Source organism: Pterocles gutturalis, unplaced genomic scaffold, assembly GCF_000699245.1.
Source record: "Pterocles gutturalis isolate BGI_N339 unplaced genomic scaffold, ASM69924v1 scaffold49973, whole genome shotgun sequence".
Taxonomy (NCBI): Eukaryota; Metazoa; Chordata; class Aves; order Pterocliformes; family Pteroclidae; genus Pterocles; species Pterocles gutturalis.
The window spans coordinates 2,409-26,787 of NW_010122372.1; the positions used below are offsets into that span (position 1 = coordinate 2,409).

The window sequence follows — 24,379 nt, forward strand, 5'->3', positions numbered from 1 at the left end:
TTAATGATGGATTACAGTAGTGACGTGGAGTATCATACAATAGTATGAGAGTAGCAGAACTGGTAAAAAGAAGTCAGAGAAGGAAAGTGTAGATGACTGACTTCTTTTTTCTCAGCAAGTTTGTAATATTGTTTTCCTAATCACCTACATATTTAATTACATGTTTTAAGTAAATTGAGTGAAGATTAGAAGCCTAATTAAGCTCTATTAATTTTTCTTAGGTATTCTTAAGCAGGTTAAAGATTACATTAAAGAATGCAGCAAGTGCCAGGAAAGGCTAGATCGCTCTAGATCTCTGTCAGATCCTTCTGATGTGCTGGAGGAGCTAGGACTGGATGCAAAATCTCATGAAGACAGTAATGAAACAGATGATGAGTTGAGTAATACGGCATCAGTCACAGCTGCATCCCCAAAGCCTGTGAAGAAGAAGCCAATAGCAAAGCATGAGCTTGTATTTGTAAGTACCGTTGTTTACGTCTGAATATATTTGTTTGTAAATGCGTTCTTAGTCACATACTTATTTTCCATTGTTGTGATAATCTTGCAATAATAAGACAACATAAATTTTGCAAAAGATGTTCAATATGTGGAAATGGATTATTGGTATATAGGATATGAAATTAATTACAATTTGTTGTCTTTGGAAAATAAAATCACCCTGAGTCCTATTTATGCATATACGATTCAAGGGAAAGTGAATGGCAAAAGTAGTAAAGTATCACATACAAGATTGTCATGGAATCTATATCTGTTCCTTAAAAATGATGCTATATTTATATATAAAATTATTGATTATAACTGGGGGCTTATGCGCGTGTAAAGACTTTTGAATCTAGAAAGCATTTCAGACTGTAGCATTGAACAATACAGGCAAAGAACTGTTTGAATATCCATGTCGTCACTTTTTCCTGTTGTCTGTTTTAACTGTGTTTGGAGGGAGGGTGAGACTTCACGCATTTTTTTCAAGAAAGAAAACAATGGTAAAGTTAAGCTGTATATTATATAGTGTTGAACTGATTGTACGGTTGCAGAAAATAATCCTTTTTTGTGTTTCAGTGTGAATGCTTAAAAAGGCACAGTCTAAATGTAATGAAGTTTTCATAATGTTGTTTATGACAGGTTGACAGTAAGGGCCTTGTGAAGCAGTCATCTTCCAAACATTGTCTGTCAGTCTTAAACCAACTGAATCAGCAGAGGCTTTCCAATCAGTTCTGTGATGTGACTCTGCTGATTGAAGGAGAGGAGTACAAAGCTCACAAATCTGTCTTGGCAGCCAACAGCGAGTACTTCCGAGAGCTCTTCATTGAAAAGGGAGCTGTCTCTAGTCATGAAGCTGTAGTGGATCTGTCAGGTGAATTGTTGTGGGTTTCAAAGCTAGAAATTATAATATCCTAAGTAAGGTGTACAGTATTTAGTCAGTCTTTTCTGAGTGTTCAAGACAACCAAATATTTTATCTTGCTTTTTTCTCTCTTTTAATCTAAAAGTATTTTGTGTGGATTTTAATGCTAAAGTGATCACTCTGGTTTGCTTAATCTGGTCTTCCATATCGAATGGACTACGGGATTTCATCCTAAAATTTCTGAGAAGCTTTGGATTGTTTTTTAACCTTGCTTTGGTGTGTTTTCTCCTTTTACTAGTCACAAACATTAAAAAAGGGAACCTAATGAAATGCTTGAATATATCAAAAGAGGATGTTGACTAGCTTCTCAGAGCTGTTTTGCAGAACAAATACTAAATTGTTTCTTACGTCTGTAAAACACTATTATATGTGTTTCTGCTTATTTCTCAAACCTTCTGGTGCCTTAAAGATAGGAGACAATCCTAAAATAAATGTTCTAAAAATAGCCTTGTAGTGATGAAGAATACTGTACAGAACATAAGCCTACTGTGTTGCTTTCTCATTAGTTTCTTAACTGTGCCTGTCTCTGCATGAACAATAGACATGCATGAACACAGGTTTCTAGTATGATGGTCCAGAAGGTCCCCCAAATTAAATATTTTATTTATGAATTACAGAACTGTGGAAATTATACCAAAAACTTATTTTTAAGCATTTCTATCTATATACACATACCTGTATCTTTTTCATTAGCCACTTTCTTGTCTTATTTTTCTGCCACTTCAGTTGTTTCTGAAGTCCTGACTACTTTGTGAATATAGCAGGTCCAAAAAAGACTTTGGTTAAATTTGGGTTAATCTGCTTCAAAAATATTGTGGCTTCTCCCAGGATCTTGAAACATCGTCTAGAGAATTTTATTGTGAAAGTACCTCAGTTGTACTTACTTACTGGAAGAGTTGTCTGAGCTTACTTCAGTGTAGAAAATACACAAGGAGGATGCTTTTGCGTAAATTACAATTCATTGAGTCCCAATGGAGGGGCATCAATGTTACTTGCAAGTGTGTTTCACCCTGAATTTCAGACTTAACCATATCAAAGGTGGATATTTTGGTGTAATTCAGGGTCATCAGTGATTGCTCTAATCTCTTGTTTTATTCCTGGTAGGGTTCTGCAAGTCCAGTTTCCTGCCTCTGTTGGAATTTGCTTATACTTCAGAATTAACCTTTGACTTCTGTAGTATGGCAGAAGTGGCCATGCTTGCCCGACATCTCTTCATGTCAGAGGTCCTTGAAATCTGTGAAAATGTGCACAAACAGATGGAAGAGAAACAAATTACAGTTTACCAAAAGGGAGATATTAAAACAGTAGAGTCAACACAGAGTTTAGCGGAGCAGACTGAAGTTGCGACACAGCCTGCGGACAGTGCTGAGCAACCTGAGCTTGCAGACAGTGAAGTGCCAGTAGCTGTGAATGGAGCTTCTTCCTCTGCTGGGCCAGAGGAGGCAGCAGCACCCCAGCCTGATCTCCTGCCCCCAGAGCCTGTGGAGGCCACTCCAGATAATCTTTTGAAGCCTGTGGAGCAGTGTGAAACAACTGAAAATTACGTCAAGATGCAGCTGGTGGAGAGCATTTCAAATAGCACAGTGTCTGTCTTAGAGGCTGAGCCATCGGCTGTGGAAGCCATGGACACACAAACGGAAATTGAGGCAGATCAAAATGAAAGTGGTAAAGCAACCGTGGACGCTGCTTCTGAAGATTCCTCAGAAACACTTGAGCAAAAATGTGGCAGGCAAAGTAAAGAACAGATCATCTCAGTTTCACAACCAGAAAGCCTAGCTTCCAGCCAAGATGATACTTACAAAAGCAAACTTCGCCAGCGTTCTGTTAGTGAAGGGGGATATATCAGATTGCATAAAGGAATTGAAAAAAAACTGCAAAATAGAAAGACAAATCCTAAATCTGCAATACAGCAGGTATTCTATCTGTCTTTAAGCCTGTTGTCAGTAGTCATCCAGTGTTTCAAGACCAATCTGAAAAGACTGTTTTTTGTTCCAAGCACTGTCTGTCAAATGTTTTTCTTTTTTGAGCGATTAACATCACTGCAAACCAAAGTAGCTTCTAAGATGTGACAGTTGTAACAAAAAAAAAAAAAATTGGTGTCAAAATTCCTTCTGTATTGAAGATGTTTAGAATGCTCAGTGACCTTAGCCCAGCTTGAGTGTCTTCTCACAGCTTCTTATGGTTGGACAGAAGGTGTATCTTCTCCCTAAAATTCTTAATGATTTGCAAATTCAGTTCTTAACTAGCATGTGTGTATGTCAGTCATAGACAAATATATTTATCTTTTAGAGAATTGAGATCCTACATTTGTTAAGACTTGAAAAAAAGAGCATTGGGAGCATTGGGGTTGAAAAATTTGGCATCCTGTATAGGTCTTAAGACATAGTCATAAGTCACAATAATGCAGTCCTGCTACCTTCAGATTGGGGTCAGTTTAAAAACCAAAGGGTCCAAAGAGCACTGGTATTGAAAACTCCAGCACTCGGTCATACTAAATGCTTAGTAACGGAACTAGTTGGGTTTTTTTTGTTGTTGTTGTTTGTTTGTTTGTTTTTTAACATGAAATGCTTTTCTTACTCTTTCCCCTTCGGGAGCCTTTCTTCTTTTAGTGCCTATGGATAGCTGACATTCACCTTACTGAGCATTAATACATTTGTTTTTGTGACAGAGCACACTTTACCTTGCTCATTGCACATTGACTAAATCTTACAAAGACTTCCAGAGATGTTCTGTGAGACATTTACATATTAGAGCAACCACTCCCACATCCAGGGGGATAATTTGTTATCATTACAACAGCCTAATAGATAGAAATTGTAGCATTAGCCTCATTTTACAGATGGACACCTTAAAGCCCAGATGTTAAAACTAGCATAATCAAAATATTTGAGCAACCTATTTATGATGGTTGGAGAATGACACATTTTTGTTCTGTTTTGGGACAGGGAATATCTACCTTCAGGAAGAGCTCCTGTTAACTTATTTTGCAGTTTTTTAAGTCTGGCCCCTTTACAGATGAGGTCTACAGACAGCAGCCACTTATGGAAAAAAGAAATTGTTTTAGATAATCACTTAGATTTGGACTTCTGCCTTCCTAACTCATTTTATAGCTTTTAGTATTTTTGTTTTATGGATCCCTCAACTCCCTTCCATGGCGCTGGATGTCCTATAAGGATTGCGAAGGAAGTACTCCTTCCTGAAGTTCCAAATTTTGGTGCTGGAAGAAAAACAGGAAGGAGAGGCTGCAGGAGAAGAATCCTGCTGACTTTTGAATTACAGTAATTGTAGTTGGCATAGAGATGTTGGGGATCAGGCATGCTTTGTAGGAATAGATTATTTTCCAAGCTCTTACTAATCATCTACTGAACAGAATTATTTTGTGGCTTCACAATTTAGCTAAGATTGGAAAAGTTTTCAGTGCAACAGCAAAATTTAAAAAGATTAAAATGTTATCCCTGTGTGGAGTTTCAGGTTGGTTTTGAGAGACAGAGACATGGAAGGGCTAGCATATTTTCAAAAACTGTTAGATACTTCACTTGTGGAGAGCACAGGAGGAAGAAATGGAGATGCTTGTACTTTTTTTCCCTTGTCTTATTCTCAGAAACCTGAAAGGGGGGGTACCTGATACAGGAAATTTCAGCCTGATTACTTACAATTTGGCTTTTAAAGAATTTGACAGCAAGTTTCTATAAAGGAAACGGAGATTATCAGCTCCAGGTAGCACTGCCAATACTGCGTAACAAAAAACCACTAGCGCCTAGCAAAAAGAACACTAGTAAAGCTGGAATGCTCTTAACCAGAAAGAACTTCGCTTAAATACTGTAAGTTTTTTACAGGTTATTAATAACTCAGATTTGCTGGCTGGTAAAAATTAATTAGGCCACTCTTTTTTTAATCTGATGACTTTTGTAGTAAAGCAGTTGTAAGTCCTGAAAATTGAGGCTGGAGTTTAGGAAAGGGTTGGAAACATTTGATAGAAATTGTGACTGGCAGTACTTTGTGGTTCCTCTGTAACTATCTGATCACTCTCACTTAGGCAGTTACTCAGGGCTGAATACTTAGTTGTCTCTGCACTGGTATGTCATTGTCTGCCTATAATTATAACCAGCTTATGGTTTTAAAACAAGACCAGTTTTTCACCCACCATGAGATATGTAGTTTTGCAGTGAAAGGGGATAACTTTCTAGCATCTAAGTAAACCAAGCAAGATTAGGTGGTGTTATAGTAACACACAGAAACATCAGCTTTTAGTACTAACTTGCAGAGGAAATATAAAACACTGTAGAAAATTTCTTTTAAGGGTTATGTTTTTTCAACTTAGGTTACCATGAAGCTGGTAAGAAGAGGGAAAAAAATGAAACAACCCAAAAGAGAAACCATGGAAAATAATGAAGTAGAAGTTCAGCACAAATGCACTGAGTGCGGAATGGTTTTCCAGCGGCGCTATGCACTTATAATGCACACACTGAAACACGAAAGGTCTAAAGATTATAAATGCCCAGTAAGTTGTTTTTTTTTTTTTTCAATCTATAAACCTCCCTCTTTATGAAAATTAATTCAGTGATTAAATCAGTAATTATTTTTCTTGTCTCTTTTCATACATGTATTTATTTTTCTTACGGATTTTGGAGACATATACAGCCCTGATCTGGATGGGGTGGGGTAAAATGTGGTGCAGCCATGTGGTCTGATAGCACCATGTGATATGGGAATGTGCTTGCTGCTCAAGACGGTGCTGGAGTGGGCTTTACTTTTAACCTTACCAGTAAATTTGCAACTGTGTTTAGATTAGCCTGGAAGCTAGCCTCATTGGGAAGCAATCAGTGGTTCTGTCAGTAGCCATAAAATTCAGAATTTATCAATTAACCTGAGATAAAATGCCTATTGGAGTCCAGTTATAGACCTAGCTAATCATATTCTATACTTAAAATCTTTGATTACCTTTTCTTTTAAATAAATTTTGAGTATTAAAAGCAAAGTTGTAATATTTCTTTCCCAGTTGTGTAAAAAAGAATTCCAGTATGGTGCTTCCCTGCGAGCCCATCTCGTCCGGCACACTCGGAAGACCGAAGTGAACACTGCTGCTGCTAGTGTGGAAGAGATGGGCGTGTCTTCAGTGAAAGGGAGAACTAAACGGGAATTTATATGTGATATATGTGGGAGAACTCTACCTAAACTCTATTCTCTCAGAATACATATGCTCAAACATACAGGTGTAAAACCACATGCATGCAAGGTAAAGTCCTTTTACTCTGTAATCCAGTTATTCATGTTTTGGTAATATTTTAGTATTGACACTCTGTCCTAAAATTTAGGTTAATTTAGGTCACTTCAGAATGGGGAAAATGTAGCATTCCTGATGAAAATTCTTGTAGTCCAAGACTGAGAAAACTAGAATGAAGTTGAATCATGAAAGTTCACATTCCTGTGTCTAGAAGAATGTCTTCCCTTGAGTATTCTTTTTTAACAGACCAGTTCTGGCACTGGCACAGAATCACAGGCTTGGCCATCCCGGTTCCCAAGAAATACAGGAGGTTTTGTTGTGTTTGAAGTTAAACACCTATTACATCATGAGTTTTATTTGTCCTGTTCCACCGGATATGGATTTTTTTAGGTTTGTGGAAAGACCTTTACCTATAAGCATGGATTAAAAATGCATTTAGCTCTCCATGAAGTACAGAAACAGTTCAAGTGTGACTTGTGTGAAAAGTCTTTTGTCACAAAAAGAAGTCTTCAGGAACATATGAGCATTCATACAGGTAAGTGACGAAAAGAGGATCCTTTTACTTTGGTTGACTAGTGTATGCTGCTGAACTTGTAAGATTGTTCTTCAGTGTCCAAGGAACTGTTTCAAAAAATAAATAGTTTCTCCTTTTTCCTCTACTGGTCAGGTAGCTGAGATAGAGGTAAGTAGTCATTTTGCATTTATTTTCTGGGCTTATTTTGCTGTAGTTTACTGTTATTATGCAAATATTCTGTACAAGAACAGGGAACCATGGTTGGTCTGTTCTTATGTTTTTATGTATGTATTTATGCCTTTATCATGTCAATTCCACAAAAACAGGCAACAGACTGGAATGTTCTGAAGCACTTACATTTCCAGTTTGTCCTTTCAGAGGAAAGCATGCTAAGTTAAATCTGTGAGAATCTCCATATATGTTTTACAAGACTTGCTGTACTAATATTGAAATTCTATAGAACCTGATATCTTGAAAGATCTGAGCATGGGAAAGATGACAATATAGTAATTTACGAGCTTTAAAATTATAATATGTAGAAATTAGCTGTTTCTTGTTTCCTGAGTGGGGTGGAATCAAAAGGAAGAGACTGTTTTTGTTAAGACAATTTATTCCAGAAATGAAGGAATGTATATTAGTACTCAGTGCTTCTAAATTGGTGAACTGGAGCAGAAAATTTTTATTTTAAGGTGTTGTTCCACAAATTCAGGATGTAAGTAATCTGTAAGCAATGCTGCGTTGCTGGAGAGGTTGCATATTACATGAACACAGGCAATTGTGTTTTTTTTTTTCCCACACAAGAGGGCAGTTTTTTAGGCTGTTCACATTTCATGAATAATTAGTAACTGCAATGTTGTACCTGTGTTTAAAAACATTAAATAAAGTAATTTAGAATTGCTACTCCTCCCTCTGTGTATCATTACATTGGCACATACAAAATATACTTAAAAATTCCATGTGTGTATAATTAAACCAACTTCTCTTTGTAACACTGCTCTGATTACTTAAGATAAATTATATGAGTAGAAAGAAACACTCTCTCAAAGCACTCCAGCAATAGGAGGTCTGGCTTCATAACATTTTTTGGTCTTTTTTCTTTTTGTCAGGAGAATCCAAGTATCTTTGCTCCATCTGTGGAAAATCTTTCCATAGGGCATCAGGACTCAGTAAACATATAAAGAAACACCAGCCAAAGCCTGAAGTTCGTGGATATCAGTGTACTCAGTAAGTTGGTTGGTGGTTAACTCTGTTATCTTTGTATCAATAATTAATCCTCTTTGGTTAAGGGAAGCAACAGCTGTTAATATCCTAATAATGCAAATTTCTGATGTCTTCCAATCAGTTTGCCTCTGATTATTCCCCATAACAATAACAGAAAGGGTATAGTTACCCATAACAGACAAAAGTATTGCAAAGCTCCTCAAGTTATATTCCAGACTTTCAGATAAGCTACTATTCCTTTTAATTTTCCCTAGTTTGGAAAGGGAATGTGCTTTATATAGATGTTGATGACACAGTAGGTGTTGTCTTCTCAAAGTCTTCAGTTGCCATTAAGAGAGGGTTCCAGTGCCTTCCTTTCTTACATGGGATGTTAAAACCTTTATTGTTACAGGTGTGAAAAGAGTTTCTATGAAGCTCGAGATCTTCGGCAGCATATGAATAAACATTCAGGTGTGAAGCCATTTCAGTGTCAGTTCTGTGGAAAATGTTATAGTTGGAAGAAAGACTGGTATTCTCATGTAAAGTCTCATTCTGTCACAGACCCTTATAGGTAAGAGGAAATTAATTTAACAATTGGAATGTACTAATCAATGTGAGATGATACAGATCCGAAGCCAGTCAACAAGGAGCTGCCTAGTCCATTGTTAAAGAACCAATTGATTGATGTTGACTGGGGTCTTGAGTACTTGAGAACAGATAGATGACTTCAAGTAGTGTGGCGCAAATTTTAACCTGCTGGTGCAATCCTGGAACTGGTACATATGAAGTTGTAAGGGGATAAATATAATTGATGATGTTAGAAATGCTTTGTATGTGATCTTTAGAAGGGTTAAGTGAAAGATTTGTGGCTGTGAATAAGATAAAATGTAGCTCAGTCGAACAATATTGTTTCTGATTATGGAACTACTTGTCATATGAGACAATATTCTTATTAAACTTTGCCTACTGTAATTAAAGTGCATTTTGTTTTAAAAAGCATGACATAAGCATAGAATAATGATTTAAATAGATTTCTCACTTAACACTTTTTAGGTGTAATGTATGTGGTAAAGAATTTTATGAGAAAGCTTTGTACAGAAGACATGTAAAGAAAGCCACACACGGTAAAAAAGGAAGGGCAAAACAAAATCTGGAACGAGTTTGCGAGCATTGCGGAAGAAAATTCACACAACTCCGGGAGTACAGGAGACACATGAACAATCATGAAGGTATGTAGAAAACAAGTAGTCATGACATCCCTCAACCCCTAAAAATATGTCAGAGAAAAGGGTAATTGTTTCTTTGAGTCTGCATATGTTCTGCATTGCAAGACAGACAGAAGTTCCCACAGATTCTCTCCAGTTAATTTTATGCCAGTCCTGGTTAACTTACTTCCAGTGATTCCCAGAAGTGGCTGTTGGGATCTTTCTAAAACTGCAGTCACATGCAGAGACAGTGACAGTTTTTCCTTCTCATAACTTTAATGGAAGAGGAACTTTTTTAGAAGTGATTAAACGATGTCTACCTGGCAAAGAATTGGATGTAAAACGTTCTCCACTTTGAAAGGTGCACACAGCATTCTTCAAACAGGAGAGTGTTTGGTCTGTATTTAAAAAAGGACCACTGCTGGAAATTGATCAGCCTCGTGATGTATAACAAGCAGTAACCTATGTGTTGTTTGGGGAAAATATGAAAACACTTAAAAAAAAAAAAAAAGAAAAAGTATCTGCACTTCCACTTGAGATGTGAAATATGATACTGATTTGAGTATTTGGTTGTTCCAGCTGTGTTGAAAGTCTACATACGTTCCTATCTTGGGATAGATTCCTATCTTGGGGTAGTTTATATATGTTCCTATCTTGGGAAACTCTCTTCACTTTCTTGAAGCATGTCTCCTTTTAAAGAGCTGTTATGAACAAATCTAAGAGCTGTGTAATTATTGAAATAGGGATTTAGTGTTTGTTTCTAAACAGAGAAAGCGTTCTCTAATAGGTACCTAGCCTAAATCTACAGTAACTGTTACAGAGGAAAAGCCAGTATTGAAATAGGGTTGTCACCACCCACATGCCCCATTTGATACTGTAGACCACAGAACTCAGATGTTGTAGGGGAGAATAAGATTATACAAACATCAGATGCAGTATTTGAACATCTGTGGTGTGGAGGAGGACGGGAAAAGCTGTAGATGGCATTACAAACTAACTAGAATAAGTGCTGATTTGATGAGACGTAAGATTTACCGAAACAAAGGGTGACAAAGAATGTAAGTGATAAATTCTATTAAGTAAAAAATGGCTTCAGAAAGGCTTCACTGGAAAAAAAATTTGAATTTTATTAAGTGGTATGCTCTTAAAATAGGGGAGAAACTGCATTGAAAGGAATTTTGAAAAGAAAATTTATTTAAAAGTAAATTACTACATTAGGCCAGAGCACTTGTGGAAAATCTTACTATTGGATGTATTGTGCTTGCACTGTATTGTAGTACAGAAATGGTAAGTAAGATCTTTCTCACATGGGAAAAGTGGTAGTATTTCTTTTATACTGCTGTTCTCCCTGTCACTTCTCATCCTTGCTCATGCATATTTGTGAATACTGATGGTCATCTTTTCATCGCCTTCCCTTTGAGAACAGGTGTGAAGCCATTTGAATGTTTGACTTGTGGCGTAGCCTGGGCCGATGCACGTTCATTGAAGCGTCACGTGCGGACACATACTGGAGAGCGACCGTACGTCTGTCCAGTGTGCAATGAAGCTTACATAGATGCCCGGACGCTACGGAAGCACATGACCAAGTTTCATAAGGACTATGTACCCTGCAAAATTATGTTGGAAAAAGATACTCTTCAGTTTCATAACCAGGGGACACAGGTGGAGCACGCCATCAGAATTTTATCAGCAGACATGCAGGAACAAGAAACGGATATTAGCGTTGGTGGTAGTGAGATTGAGACGGTGGTGGTGACAGGAGAGACACTTGAAGCCATTGAAGCAGTTGCAGCTACTGAGGAATGTACATCAGTCTCTACTCTTTCTGACCAAAGCATCATGCAGGTGGTAAATTACGTATTGGCGCAACAGCAAGGACAGAAAATGGCTGAAGTGACACAGGCCATTGAAACTGTAGAAGTAGAAGTGGCCCATGTTACAAAGACAGACTGAATATAGTATAAGAGAGAGCGAGAAGGATGAGGTCTTGCCATCTGTGAGAGCTAAGTATTTAACTGGATATCTGAGGCTTGCAGTGATACCTGTTTTCGAACAGTTAATCCCCAATACTGAATGTCTTGGTGACAAAATACTGCACCATGCATTATGGGGAAAAAAGTTAAGATGCTTCAGTGTGGGCCAAAGCTTTGAAGGCTAATATTTCTGCACTGGCTATAACTGTTACGAAAAAAAAAGTTGGAATAATCATGTTTTCTGTGTCATGGAGTAAATATCATGCTGTAACTTTTAAAAAAACAAAAAGGAAAAAGTATGAAGAGGCTGCTCTAAAAACTAGAAATGCACAGGTATCAGTAGTGGTTTTTTACTTTTGTTTTTATGTGCGTTTAAGTTTGTGAGTAAATTACCTGTATTGGATTCTGTCTGTTTACTCCCCAAGACAAGGGGATGGTAGCATGCTTCATGCAGCGTGTGCTTCATGAGACATACGGAAAATCTGAGGCTCTTTTCTTTGGGTAGATGCACCATTGGCAGTTAGTGAATCCCAGTTTTGAAGAAATTATTTAAATTCCAGGTCAGTGGGTGGCAGGTCCAAGGTTCAGCAAAACACTGCAAAATGTTTTACAGATGATGGGTGGGGGTCCACTGGAGTCAGAGGAAGTGGTTCTCTGCGACGGATTGTGAGTTTAAGTTGACCAGAAGACAGCCCACTGCAGGGAGACTGCTTAGAGAAGTGAACTGCTTTTTGTTTGTAAGCGAGGAGCTTACATGTCATTCTCTATGCACAACCATGTTTTGTATAATGATGTTTGGTTGCGTAAAGCAAATTATCACCCGCATTGTTTTATGTATCCAAAACAGGCAACCTAATGATGTATGCTTCTAATTTTGTATTGCATTTGATGTAAAAACTCCGAAATGAAAAAAGTCTAATAGCACGCTTCTTCGGGAATATAAATATACTGAAGAAGTCTAGCTAATTTTGATCTGATCTTGTCTTGTATCATATTGGAAGGAGGAGCCTTGCTATCCCCCAGAATCAGGATAGAGAACTATGAAAATCTTAGTATGGGGTAAAAATTAAATTTTCTCAAAATACCAGAGTCTCCAGAAGACCTTATTACTGCTGTTGTAATAAAATACTTCTAGAGCAAGCTAATTCCCAGTGTTACACCACATAAATGGAAAAATTCTTACTAGGTTTTCCTGTGAGTAGGCATGAATCACAGCCAGGCTTGGCCCAAGTTTAAGTGTCTCTGATTTAATACCACGAGCACCACACATCTTAATCTGTACAAGGTGTGGGTTCTTTCATTGTTGTTTGGGTTAAGCAAGAAACATGTCTACCAAGAGGTACCCAAATGTGCTACGCACGTGAACAATCAGAACTGTATTCTTTATGTTGTTCTCAGTCTAGAGTAGTATCAAATGTTTCCCAACTTTGACAGCAGCAAGATATCCAAGGAGCCAGAAGCCTGTAATATTGCAGGGTAAACTTTGTAAATAAAGTTACATGCCTAAAACTCTGTATTACCTGTGAAACAGATCCACTGAACAAAATTTAAGCAAAATCTGTGACGAAGTAACCACCTCATTTGAATTAGTATTTCTCTCTTTCACCTTAATTAACTATTTGAGTATCTGTCTACTAAGCTACAGGATAGACTATTCTTTTTATACTTTGCAAGCATGTAGATAAGCAGTTGTTGAAAATTTTTTAAGCAATATGTAGTTTGAGTTCCTGCCTTGGATCCAAATTAATCTATATATGGCTGTTTCAAAGGTCAAGGGCTTCCTGCAGAGAAGTAATGTAGTTATGTATACATCCTGCAGCCCTTTACAATTGTATGCTTTTCTAATTACAGAATGGAGTAAAACTAAAATTAATACTTTAAAATAAAAATACTGCTAGCTGTAACTCTTGAATTTTCGTATGGTCAAGAATCTGGAGAGAGCCATCCTGCTTAAAACGAAAATACTGCCATTATGATGGAAAATTATTTAAAAGAGCACTAGGTAAACTTGAAAATTTACTTCAATGTTTCTATCTTACAAATAATTATGCATTACTAAAGTGAGGAAATGTTAAATAGCTGTAAATAGTGCTAGAACATTATTTGTATATTTAGTGTGTTACCTTACAAAAAGATTATTACCAGCACCTTAGTTTAATCTTTGGTGCATTTATTTATTTACTCAGCCTATGGAAGAAGAAGTGAATCTGAATTTCGAAGCCTTGTTACCCACTGTAAAAATGCTTTAACTGACTTGATGGTCTGCCATTTGAAAACAATCAATCACAGAAGGTTGTTTGCTAAACAAGACTCAGCCAGGAATGTCAAAGCTGAATGTTGTGGCACCCCTTTCCTAAAGTACTGTGCCTTACCTTGTCAGAAGGGCATGAGGTAAGCAGGGAGTGTCCCTCTGAGCTTTGCTGTTCCCATGTGTGTGAAGTTGCCTTATGTTTTTCTTTAGACTTCAGTTCTTAATTTAAGATGTTCACTACCCTTCTACAATCTATTTGAAGTCAGACTGCAAATACGCAGTTGGTATTATTTAATTTTTTTTTTTAAATAATGAGAAGTGTCCATTTATAAAGTATTCCTAGTGAATTCCTGTACATAATTAATTTGATTTGTACATCCTGCTGTTTTTATTTAGTATTAGATGTATAAAGTTACGGTTATTTCTGTCATTAAACTGAGCTTTGCCATGAAGTATTCTTTCAAGCAACTTTTTTGGGGGGAGGGGAAAAGTGGTGCAGAATTATTTATTATTCTTGGGTATTTTGCCTTCCATATATAGACAGATGTCTGGTCTGAGTGGTTCTAGTAACACTTTTTCATTTTTGCTTAAGGCTCAAAAAATTTACTTATGAGGAAAGGAGACCCACTGCCCTCCTAAATTGTGTCAGAATGTGGCTACGCAAGAGCACAACATTAACAACACAGTGTATTTTTACAGTTATATTGCTTTGGGTGTAAGACCTCTTGGTGGATGAGGCATCCACTCAGCCCCCTGCTACACAGCTGTAACCATTTTAGTTTGTTTCAGATATTATTTCTCTTGGGTTTCTGTACAACACTGCTACCCTGAAGCAAGTACCATACAGCATCTCTGTCTTGGCCTCTGCTCTGGCATGAATGTTTGAGTAGGGGTTGTGGCTTGGAAGTTGTCCTCCAGAGTCACTCTCCTGGCTGAAGGATGAGCTGTACAGCTGCCTCCTGGTCTGGGAAAGGTGGCCCGTGCCTTTCCGTTTGCTTTTAGACCAACTTCAAGGCAACATCAATGTTGCAGAAAGGCTGACTGATTAAGTCTTGTGGTTCAGCCTGATTCCTAGAGGAAATGCTAGGAGCTTTTGAGCATATTAACTCTTCGGTGAGCCCGTACAGGTAACCAGGCTAAGTGAGGAAGTATGTAATTAAAAACAGGGGTTTCAAAAGACTGAGTGGTGAATGAGTAACATGGTGTACCATTGAACAAATGATATTCACTGGGGATGCACAACTATAGATTAAAAACAGCAAAGTGATGTGTGGATAATTTCCCCCTACCTTTGTTTCCACTGGAGCTAGAACTGTGTCATTCCTGGCTGCTAAAGGAAGAGCCATGAGTTTCTACAGCATTGGCATGTGTATGCATTCAGTATGACCACATTCAGGAGCAAGTCTTGCAGCTGCTGCTGACAATGCAGTGGGAACCCAGCACCTCTCAAGCAGTTCTTTACTGAGACCTGTTCTCATGCTGAAGCATTCCAGCTACTGAAGGTGGGGGGCCCCAAGTCAATGTTGTTGCCACCTTGAGGCACAGGGCTGTTGCGGAATATGCTTACAACTCCAGGGTGACTTTGAAGGGACTTTTAAGAAAGTTTGTCCTGGACCCCTATGAAAAGTTTTGTCCTGAGGGCAGTATTTCTTGTCCTAGGTAAAGTGCCCTGCCCTACAGAGGGTAACATCAGTATTAACTTAGTGCTTTTAGATGTGTAGTAGCCCAAGCTCTTCTTGTCACGGCCTTAAATTTTACATGTGAACAGATTGTGATAAACAAGCATCTGAGTAACAAAATTAAGCACCACCTAAGATACTTGCTAGTTTCACAATTATTCTTGAAACTACACTGCTATATTTGGTGCCTGCATTTCATTATAGTGGAGGGTGGTGTACGCACAAACAGGAAAGGCTACCACAGTGACACTTCTTTCACAAAAGCAGAGGCAGAGTTACAATTTTATAACAAGCTACTGAGCATCAGCCAACACTTTATATGCAACTATGTTTACAAATTATGGAAAGCTGGGGGAGAAAAGGAGAGATAATTATGTTTTTATTATGACTTGCATTACCTTAAATTAATACCCTTATACTGCAAGGAAGACAAACACAGGCTCGTGATGTCAAGTTTCAGTGGAGCTCTTGCTACAGAACCACAAACGCTTTACTTGTGCATCTGTCTCATCAGGAAACCAAATCCCAAGAACTCAATCACAAGATCAGCAAACGTTTTTAAGATCTCACTACATGCCACTGAATCAAAAAATACATACTCTCACTGGCAGCTGTGGCAGTCACTGCCGCTCTTACCTCCTTTACCTAGAGCCTAAAGGGTAGCTGACATAAATGTATCTATACTGCAAGAAGTGCTCACTGCAGAGTTCAAAGGCTTGCTTTGGTAACTACATGTTTGGACTCCCACCACTCCGGACTTTTAAATGGAAGTTCACAAGCAGAGATTTAACACGCTACCTACAGAGTTCAAGTGCAACAGTTCATGTTTTGTGCTTTTGTTTCTATGGGTAACTATGCATTTACCCTTATGCAATGGCTCCACATTACTGAACGCAAGCAGCTTTCTGAATGAAGCACTATATAAAGATGACAATGTATCAAAATTAGAGAACCTAAGAGATCCCTTTGTTAATAAAACCTGAAGAAATAAGAAGGTGTTAATAGGGTAAAGCAAAAAGCAAACTGTTAATTGTCCAATTTTTATGGTCTTCCAGTGTCTCTTGACAGAGGAACTAGACAAATTATGGTGACTTTAGAATGTAACCTTCCTTCCGAAGCTTAAGGGCAGAACTACTCAATATTCCTCAATTTATGATTTCATAATAAATTAAAAAAAACCCAACCTGTTTTTGTAGAACAGCTTTTAAGACTACTAACTACACAGATAAAAAGCCTCCTTCAGGAAGCAGAAGCTGCCATTTTCTCAAAAGCTGACTCTTCCTCCAAGTCTCCTCACACTGAAAGCTTTGGTAAAGCCTTCAGCAGACAGAACTCTGCACAGTTAGGCGAGTTGTGACAAGGAGGTGCTCTACATATCTTGCAGACAGAAAGATGAAGTGCATCAGGCCTGAATGCAGCTGCGGCTGCTGCCGTGGTGGACACATTAGCACATGCTGGCTGAATACTGTAGTTAGGTCATCTATGACATGGGAGTAAGCCCATGAAATTAAAATAGCATCCATCAGGTACCTTACAGACAGGCTGTCTGGGTACTTCATTCTGCTGATAAAATATAGACTCTGAGAACCCAGACAGCACAACCTCCTACGCTTTTAAAGGAATAAAATTAGATGTGAAAAGGACTACACCAGCAATGCTTGAATCACTTCCACTAGTAGCTGACTGCAGTGCTTTGTTTTGGGGTTTCTTTTTATTACTTCAGTAGAGTTAGGATTAGATGAGTTTGGATCCATTCACAACCCAGCAGGCTCAAAAGCTGCCTAGCTGCAGGGTGCCACAGAGGAGGTTACTGAATAACTACTACAGCTTTGCCTAATGTCTTGAATGTTTTGCAAGCTGCTCAGGTGCTAAGTAAAGCTTTACTGCTAAGCAAGCATAAGCTTTCAGAGATAAAACTGCAAAAGTTACATGGATAGACATTTCAACCACTGACAAGTATACATACCTTGCTATATTAAGCAGCTAAAGGTCTCAGCATATCTCCTAGAAGCTCTTAAGATAGATAAATCAGGCAATTTACCACGGGCTTTAGTATTCCCAAGTATTCTTAGAAAAATAACAAAAAAAAATAAAATACACCCACACCCCCAAGACTACCTTCACACAAAGACCATGACTATCTTAACAAAAGCCTAGAACTTCAAGTGAAGTTCTAGCAAACATTTGCCTTGACAATATGTTTCAGGTCAGTTCTTTCCTGCAAGCATTAGACATCAAACATCAGCAGACAACCTTGTAGCTACAAGATTAACCTTGTTAGGCAATCAGTCCTATGTGTATTTAGGCCATCCTGATCAATTTTCTTCCATGAAGCACTGAGAAGAACAGAACTCATACATCGAGTGAGACAGGATCTCTGCTCACCTTCAGCTGAGATCTAGAGGTTGCTGCAGTCTCTCACAAGGTCTAGGATTACATTTATTGACCAAGGGAGTAAGAAAGATAAATATAACTTTTGCTCTCTCACTTGTATGGCAGTTACTTCCTAGCATGTCTGCTGTTTTGCCTAGCAATAAGTACCAAGAAAATTCTGTTGAAATGAACGTCTACTTCAGTCAAAGGTGTGGAAGATATTGTTGGTGGCAAGTTAACTAAGAAAGAACAGGTCTGAAAGTCCACTCTCTTATTTTTACTCAAAGTTTCCTTTTGCTTTTTCCTAATACAAGTGACCGACACAGTATCAAGTGACTACTAAGGAGCAAGATAAAATAGCTATTCACTGTGAGTTACCACTATCTTAGAGGGATTTATTTCAACAAACATAACCACATGTGATAAAAATAAGTGAAAAGCAAATGCTTCATTTTGCCTTGCCTAGTTCCAGTAATGCCCAAATCAGTTTTGGAAGTCCTGAAAGTCAGTTTTCAAAGTGTGATCTGTTTTGTTTTAAATAAACCAAAGATTTCTGCTATGGAAAAAAAATAATGTATATATGTTTTTATGTTACGTTTATAACAAGGCTTTTAAAGAAAATAGTTACAGGTATTCAACTGCATCAGACTTCAAAAGAAAAAAGATTACACATACAATACAAAAATACAAAAAAAATTTTTTTAGAACTTAAACTCAAAAGTCTAAGTGGTCAGAGCTTTCCTAAGATAAAAAAAAAATACACTTCAAGATGCACTTTCAGGTTCAACTTTAGCATGAAGAAAGGTTTTAGAGGCAGGATGCAAGCAATTAACATACTGAATTCTACAGCCAGTTCCAGGCTGAAACTAATTTAATGGTCGACACTATCAGGTGTTTGAGTTTAAAATGAACCTTATGTTTGTTTGGAGGAGGCAGGGGTGCTGCTTTTGGTAACTTTTTGTTTATCCATTGTGCTAATAAAATAATTCAGGCTGCAGGGTTTAAAAATAAGCTGAAATTTAGACAGTCCTTACTAGGTTTCAAGTCCTACTGCACTGTTGTGCAGTATGAAAGCTAGGAAATTAAACTGACCAGACTAATGTCATTGTTGAAAATTACTGCAAAAGGCAGACAGGTAGGAAAAGGTTGAGTTTTATTTCTGAAGTTGACACTTGTTAGAAGCCTTAGGACTGCAAATACAGTACTCTTCTTTAACCTGATAGTGTCCACTGTGGTCACAGGCATCAAGGTATTTTGTTTTAAATGGCAAGACAGGGAAAGTGCATCTTAGATTTTTCATACTTAAGCAGTGAGTTACTGATTTTTGGTGTGGCTTTTATTCCTTCTAGGCATAGTAAAGAAAAATATTTCAACCAAATGTGAAGCTTAATGTACATTAGCTTGTCTTTCTGGTGGTGGCTTTTGTGTACAAGGAAATGCTAACGAGTACTACTCAAGGCTAATGATTTAAGAGGAGCACACTGAAAATACTGATTTACCTTTGTAGTGAATATTCTTTACAGACTGTATCTAATATACAGACAAGGCCCATTTCCTTAGGATGAAACAGGCCACAGAAGGTTACACATCCTACATGAAATTTTAAACAAAATTAGAGCTAAGTTACCAGAGCCACTCAGAGCAACATAATTCCGAGTTTGCAGAGACTTAACTGCAGAGAAAAAAAAAAATCCAGGTTCTTATTATTTCCTGCATAAGTTTATATTCAAATTAATAGTCCAGTAACACTTCTAGCACAAGACAATGCTCGCTTTCTTTAGCAGTATTCTTAGGAGTCAACTGTTTCTCCTATTATGAAGAGGGAGCCAGAAGTGAAAATGCCAGAGTATTCAATGTTAACCTGATTAAAGAGACAGTAACCTTTTTCATCTGCCTTAACTAATCACTGTCAAAAAAAAAAAAAAAAAAATCTTAAAAAGGTACCACTCCAATTTCTTTATTAACTATAACCTTTTGAAACTAATCACATGGAACTACAAAATTAGCAAATGCCTTGAAATCTGTATACAAAACATAAATTACCTCTAATTTCAAACTCAGTTATTAGTGTACCACTCAAAATCTTAAAAAAGTGGCTCCAAAGATAGTCTTATACCATTCTTAAAAAAGGAAACTGTTCCTTTAACATTATACCCTCCCCCCACCCCCAAACACCCAACTCTCAATCCACATCATTTAGTTATTCTCTTGGTCATGGACATTTCCAAGATGAGATTTTATATTTCGTTCCCATAGCTTCTGGTTGTCAGAAAAACCATGCTTTCCTTTATTGAAGGAATTTGGTCCTGCTGAGGTTGGTGTATCCCTGCGAAAAGTAAAACAAGATCAGTTGAGAAAAATCAGTTCAAACTACAGCAGTTTGTGCAACATGACACTGAAAACACCAATTTGAAATCCAACCTGCCGCCAGAAACTACCACACGTTTATTTCTTTCTTTTACATCAGGAGTCCTCACTATTAGTTACTGTAAGCTGGCGATAGAACTGATCTCTCTGTAGCATGTCAAGACACAGCTATGAGATGGGGCAGTAGAGGAGGTAGGAATAGCAGTAACTGCTGTCAGCTGTGAAGAATTTGTTGCAAGGGCTACAAAATTGAGGATCCAAATCTGCTACTTAAAAAAACCCAACAAACCACTGAACAGCAGCAAGCCTCCAGGGGACTGACTTTAAAAATGGTCTATCATGATCAACATCTTTAAAATATATATGCTCAGAATTCACCCCTAACTTCAGTGAAGCCTCTTCTGAAAACGTCCCTATTTATTTTAGGATTCGCCCAACACTCAAATTTGTGGCAAGCAGAAGAATTACAAAGTTTGTTTTAAAAGTAAACAGGCTATTCTTTGTCTCTCTGAAAGAGATGATTCTCATTTTACCCTTGCATGGAGTTTAAAAATACGAACAGACTACCCTACTTCAGGGCAATTTATAAAATGGAGAACTAGAAAGATACAAAGTTTAGCAGCAAGCAGAAACTCCCACCTATTACCTTTCCAAGAAGAAAGCAAGCTTCTATTTTAATACAATATCAATTTCTTGCTCACAAAGAAGGTGGGAAATAAGATTACAAGTGCAAATGTAAATGTACTACTTTCAACATGCAGCTGAAGCATTAGAAAATATCTATATTAAAACTTTCTTGTTTCTTGAGAAAAAATATTTCAACCTATTCTATCTCCCTATATTTCTAAACCATCTGCCAGATCTGACCTGTGCTCAGGAAGGTATTCTCACACATTCACCCTTGTCCGAACCACAGTTAAAAGCTGACCTACCTTCCAATGTTCTTCATGCGCATCTTGGCTTCTGGAGGCATTTCTTCTGGTTCACTCTACAGAGAGAAAGGAGGTTAGAGTGTGTCTGGCCACCTTCTTTTGAACATTTCAAATGCCTGACAAGATACAGTATGGACTACAGGAAAGCAAAGTGACTTAGGGCAAAACAGAGGTTCTACAAGGTTATAGAAAGAAATACAAATTCCCTTGTTCTCCTCTGTGTAAGACGGAGAAGTAACAGAACAATAAAATATTTAGCTAACCGGAAGAAGCATAACTTTGCTTCGCCTTCCCTATATCGAGCCCAGAGAAAGCAACCATTCATTCAAATTATGTTGTGCATCTCATTTTAAGAGAAACATTAGCAGCACTTCAATTCTTTCTTGAACCAACACAGAGCTACAAAGTTGTACATTCTTAAACAGAAACACAAGAGACGTTTCTAGGTTGAAAATCCCTGATGTTTAGGTAAAGAACCTTACATGACCCACTCCCTCTGCCTAACTCTAACCCGTAATATTACTTCAAGTGTGTTGATCAGTAGCTTATTACTCACATCTTCATCTTCGTTGAAAGCTGCTGCTACAGAAAGAGTTTTTGGAGCAAGGGTTGGAACAGGCTCTTTAGGCTTCTGAAAAAGACCAAATGCAACAGTAAAGTCTACTAATTCAAAAAAGCTACCCTTGGTATTTTAAATATCTTAGTAAAATTAAGTCAAGCATCTTCACTGACAGGGGCAATCAGGGCTAAAAGTGGTTTTGTTTGAATCAAGCAGAAAAAGGTTTCTCTATAATGACAAAGGAAAATGGCTGCTCATTTGCAGGAGATATACTCTGAAAAGCAAGCCAAGCTCTCTCATATTACAGTTCCCCACAAGCAAGTCTTAACTTTCTCACACACTGCAGAAGCATTCAGCCACTGGTGCATGACATGAATGATTATATCAGAACCTGAATAAGGTGTGGCATTCAAAATTTTAACATCACTGCTTCCATTATTCTTTTGGAATAGTCTTATCCACCAATGCCAGGAAAACGAATACGTTTATTTTCTGGTCTTTTAACAACATAACAGCCTTCTGGCTTAAAACAACTCAATACCTTTTAAATAGCATCAGTGTGCATCACACAGTCCGATTAATATAAGTTTCCTTCAAAAAGTATTATTTTTATTTCCAGTAAATACCTTCCTTTATTTAAAGTGCAAGAAGCTATCAAACTCACAACTGTTACATGTAATACAGCAGAGACACTGAAAGTAACTTCGAGACAACTAAGAAAATATTGACTCATCAGTAACAGTTTGCTACTACAGCACTACCGTTTATCTAAATTAATCATATACAGTGCTTCCTCCATTTTTACTTCATTGGTGATTATTTAATATACACTCAGTTTCAAAGCTGATACTGCAGCAGAGTCCTTACACAACTTCCAGCTATTCCTCACCAACAGTGTATAACGTATAAATATTGTGCCCTTTTTAAAGCACAGGCTCCACAGGAACAGGTAAAATCCTAAGGGAGTAAAAATGACTAAAAAGAAACAGTATAAGTTTCAGCACTGTCCAATCTGGCACACTGTCAGTCACCCACTAAATTCAGTGAGCCAGAAATCCTGAGCCAAATTTATTGCCTCTGGAAGTATCTTTCTACATGAGAAATCGGAGCTTGATAGTGGCTCAGAGAAGGCAGCTTTGTCAATTTTTCCAAAGTCTGAGCTGACCTGGTTGCATTTATACCCTAGAATGCTGCCAGCCCACATCTCCCTCCCATCTCAAAATAACAGAGCTCTCTCTTCATTTTTTGCAAATCTGTAAAATGCTGGCATTGCAGGTGCAAGCCTTTCATGATTACAGATTGAATTTAATCCACACAAGGATTTATAATGTAACCATCACAGTGGTACGTGGGAAGTGTAAATGAACTGTATTAGAGAGGCAGCATCTGGCTTGTCCTTGCTCTAGCTAGTGGAGGACTACTCTGGTAGTAAAGAGAAGCATCAGATTCACATCTGACCAAGCACAAGGATACCTTGTACTGGACAATAAAGGGAATCATAATTCTTAGGAACCAATATAACAAAGCATATAGTATAAATGAATCATACTGACCTTGCAAAGAAAAGGCAAAGTCACTGAAAAATAAACTACAGTTCCCCATGCTAAAATAAAATCTTTGGAGCAAAAGATGACCTATTAAGCCATCTAGGAGATTACTTGCTTTCTCGTAGCTTTAAGCATCCTATGCAATGAAGCTCCCAGCACTCATTTTAAAGTAGCCTGAACTGTTTAACAAGTCTGTTCATTTCCTTCAGGAAATTATTCCAGACTTATCAAATCTTATTACAAAATTATTCTGTATGTTCAAAGATCTACAGTTTATTTCAATCAAGTCTTATGCTTCCTGAGACAATCGACCTAGTATTAATCACCTTGAATGACCAGCTGGCCCTGCAATGCTTTCTTAAACTTTATCCAAGTTACCCACATTTAATTCAAGGCTTTCCTTCCACACAGAAGCCTCCCCACAATATTTCCCCTTCGTCTCACTTTCCTTAAAATTAGAAGCCCTCAGACAACTTACATTTGCTCCTAGTTTGATGGATATTGCAGACGCCTTCTTTGTTGTCTGACTGCCTATGGAAAATCCAAACTTGGACATTTTGGCAGGAGCAGGCTTTGTGGTGAAGTCTTCAGCTTCTTCCTTAGCTGCCCGTTTCTCTGCACTGCGACTCGAACTTTCTCCTCCATTACTGGAAGAAACAGTCTTAGTTTTCACAGGTTTTTCTGCCTCTTCTTCAGGTCCTGGTGAAGTCGAAACAACTTACCAAGATGAGCTATTTTTACTGAGCAGATTGATGGGAGCAGCAACCTCAAAAAGCATTATACTTTGGGTGCAATAAGTAAGGTGTTTTTAGTGACAGCAGTTTCCACCAATGTACGTTTAGTGGACAGAAAAACACAAAGAGAAGAAGAAACCGCAAGTACTCCACTACTTGTAAAGAACTTCTTGTGTATGAGCCAGGAAAACAATCTTGAAGCACCATCTCTTTATTTAGCATGGAAGTCAAAGTTCACGTAGTAAATTAAATGCAGGTCACTAAATCTTTTTAGGGTTTAAATTGCCACAGATAAGCTTTCATAACTGGAATCTCAATTCCAAATCTAGAGAAGGTAATCTAATTTAAAATTAATTCTACTAAATTTCTACAAAAACATGTCCATGCCAGTCTCTAGGCTTGTCTGGCACAACTCTAAAAT

General features: G+C 37.7%; 2 protein-coding genes across 2 annotated transcripts; one reads left to right on the forward strand and one right to left on the reverse strand.

Moving 5' to 3' along the window:
* Positions 1 to 217: 217 nt before the first annotated feature.
* Positions 218 to 11,496, forward strand: ZBTB11 (zinc finger and BTB domain containing 11; the record flags this gene model as incomplete). The annotated part of the gene is made up of 10 exons (XM_010077490.1): positions 218 to 457; positions 1,120 to 1,351; positions 2,505 to 3,313; positions 5,722 to 5,901; positions 6,400 to 6,636; positions 7,015 to 7,159; positions 8,245 to 8,362; positions 8,751 to 8,909; positions 9,392 to 9,567; positions 10,970 to 11,496. Coding segments are annotated over 10 exons (2,823 nt in total), but the record flags the coding sequence as incomplete, so codon positions are not given.
* An 8,266-nt stretch (positions 11,497 to 19,762) lies between these two features.
* On the reverse strand, positions 19,763 to 23,923 carry PCNP (PEST proteolytic signal containing nuclear protein; the record flags this gene model as incomplete). The annotated part of the gene is made up of 4 exons (XM_010077491.1): positions 19,763 to 20,145; positions 21,119 to 21,174; positions 21,675 to 21,749; positions 23,703 to 23,923. Coding segments are annotated over 4 exons (482 nt in total), but the record flags the coding sequence as incomplete, so codon positions are not given.
* Positions 23,924 to 24,379: the final 456 nt, after the last annotated feature.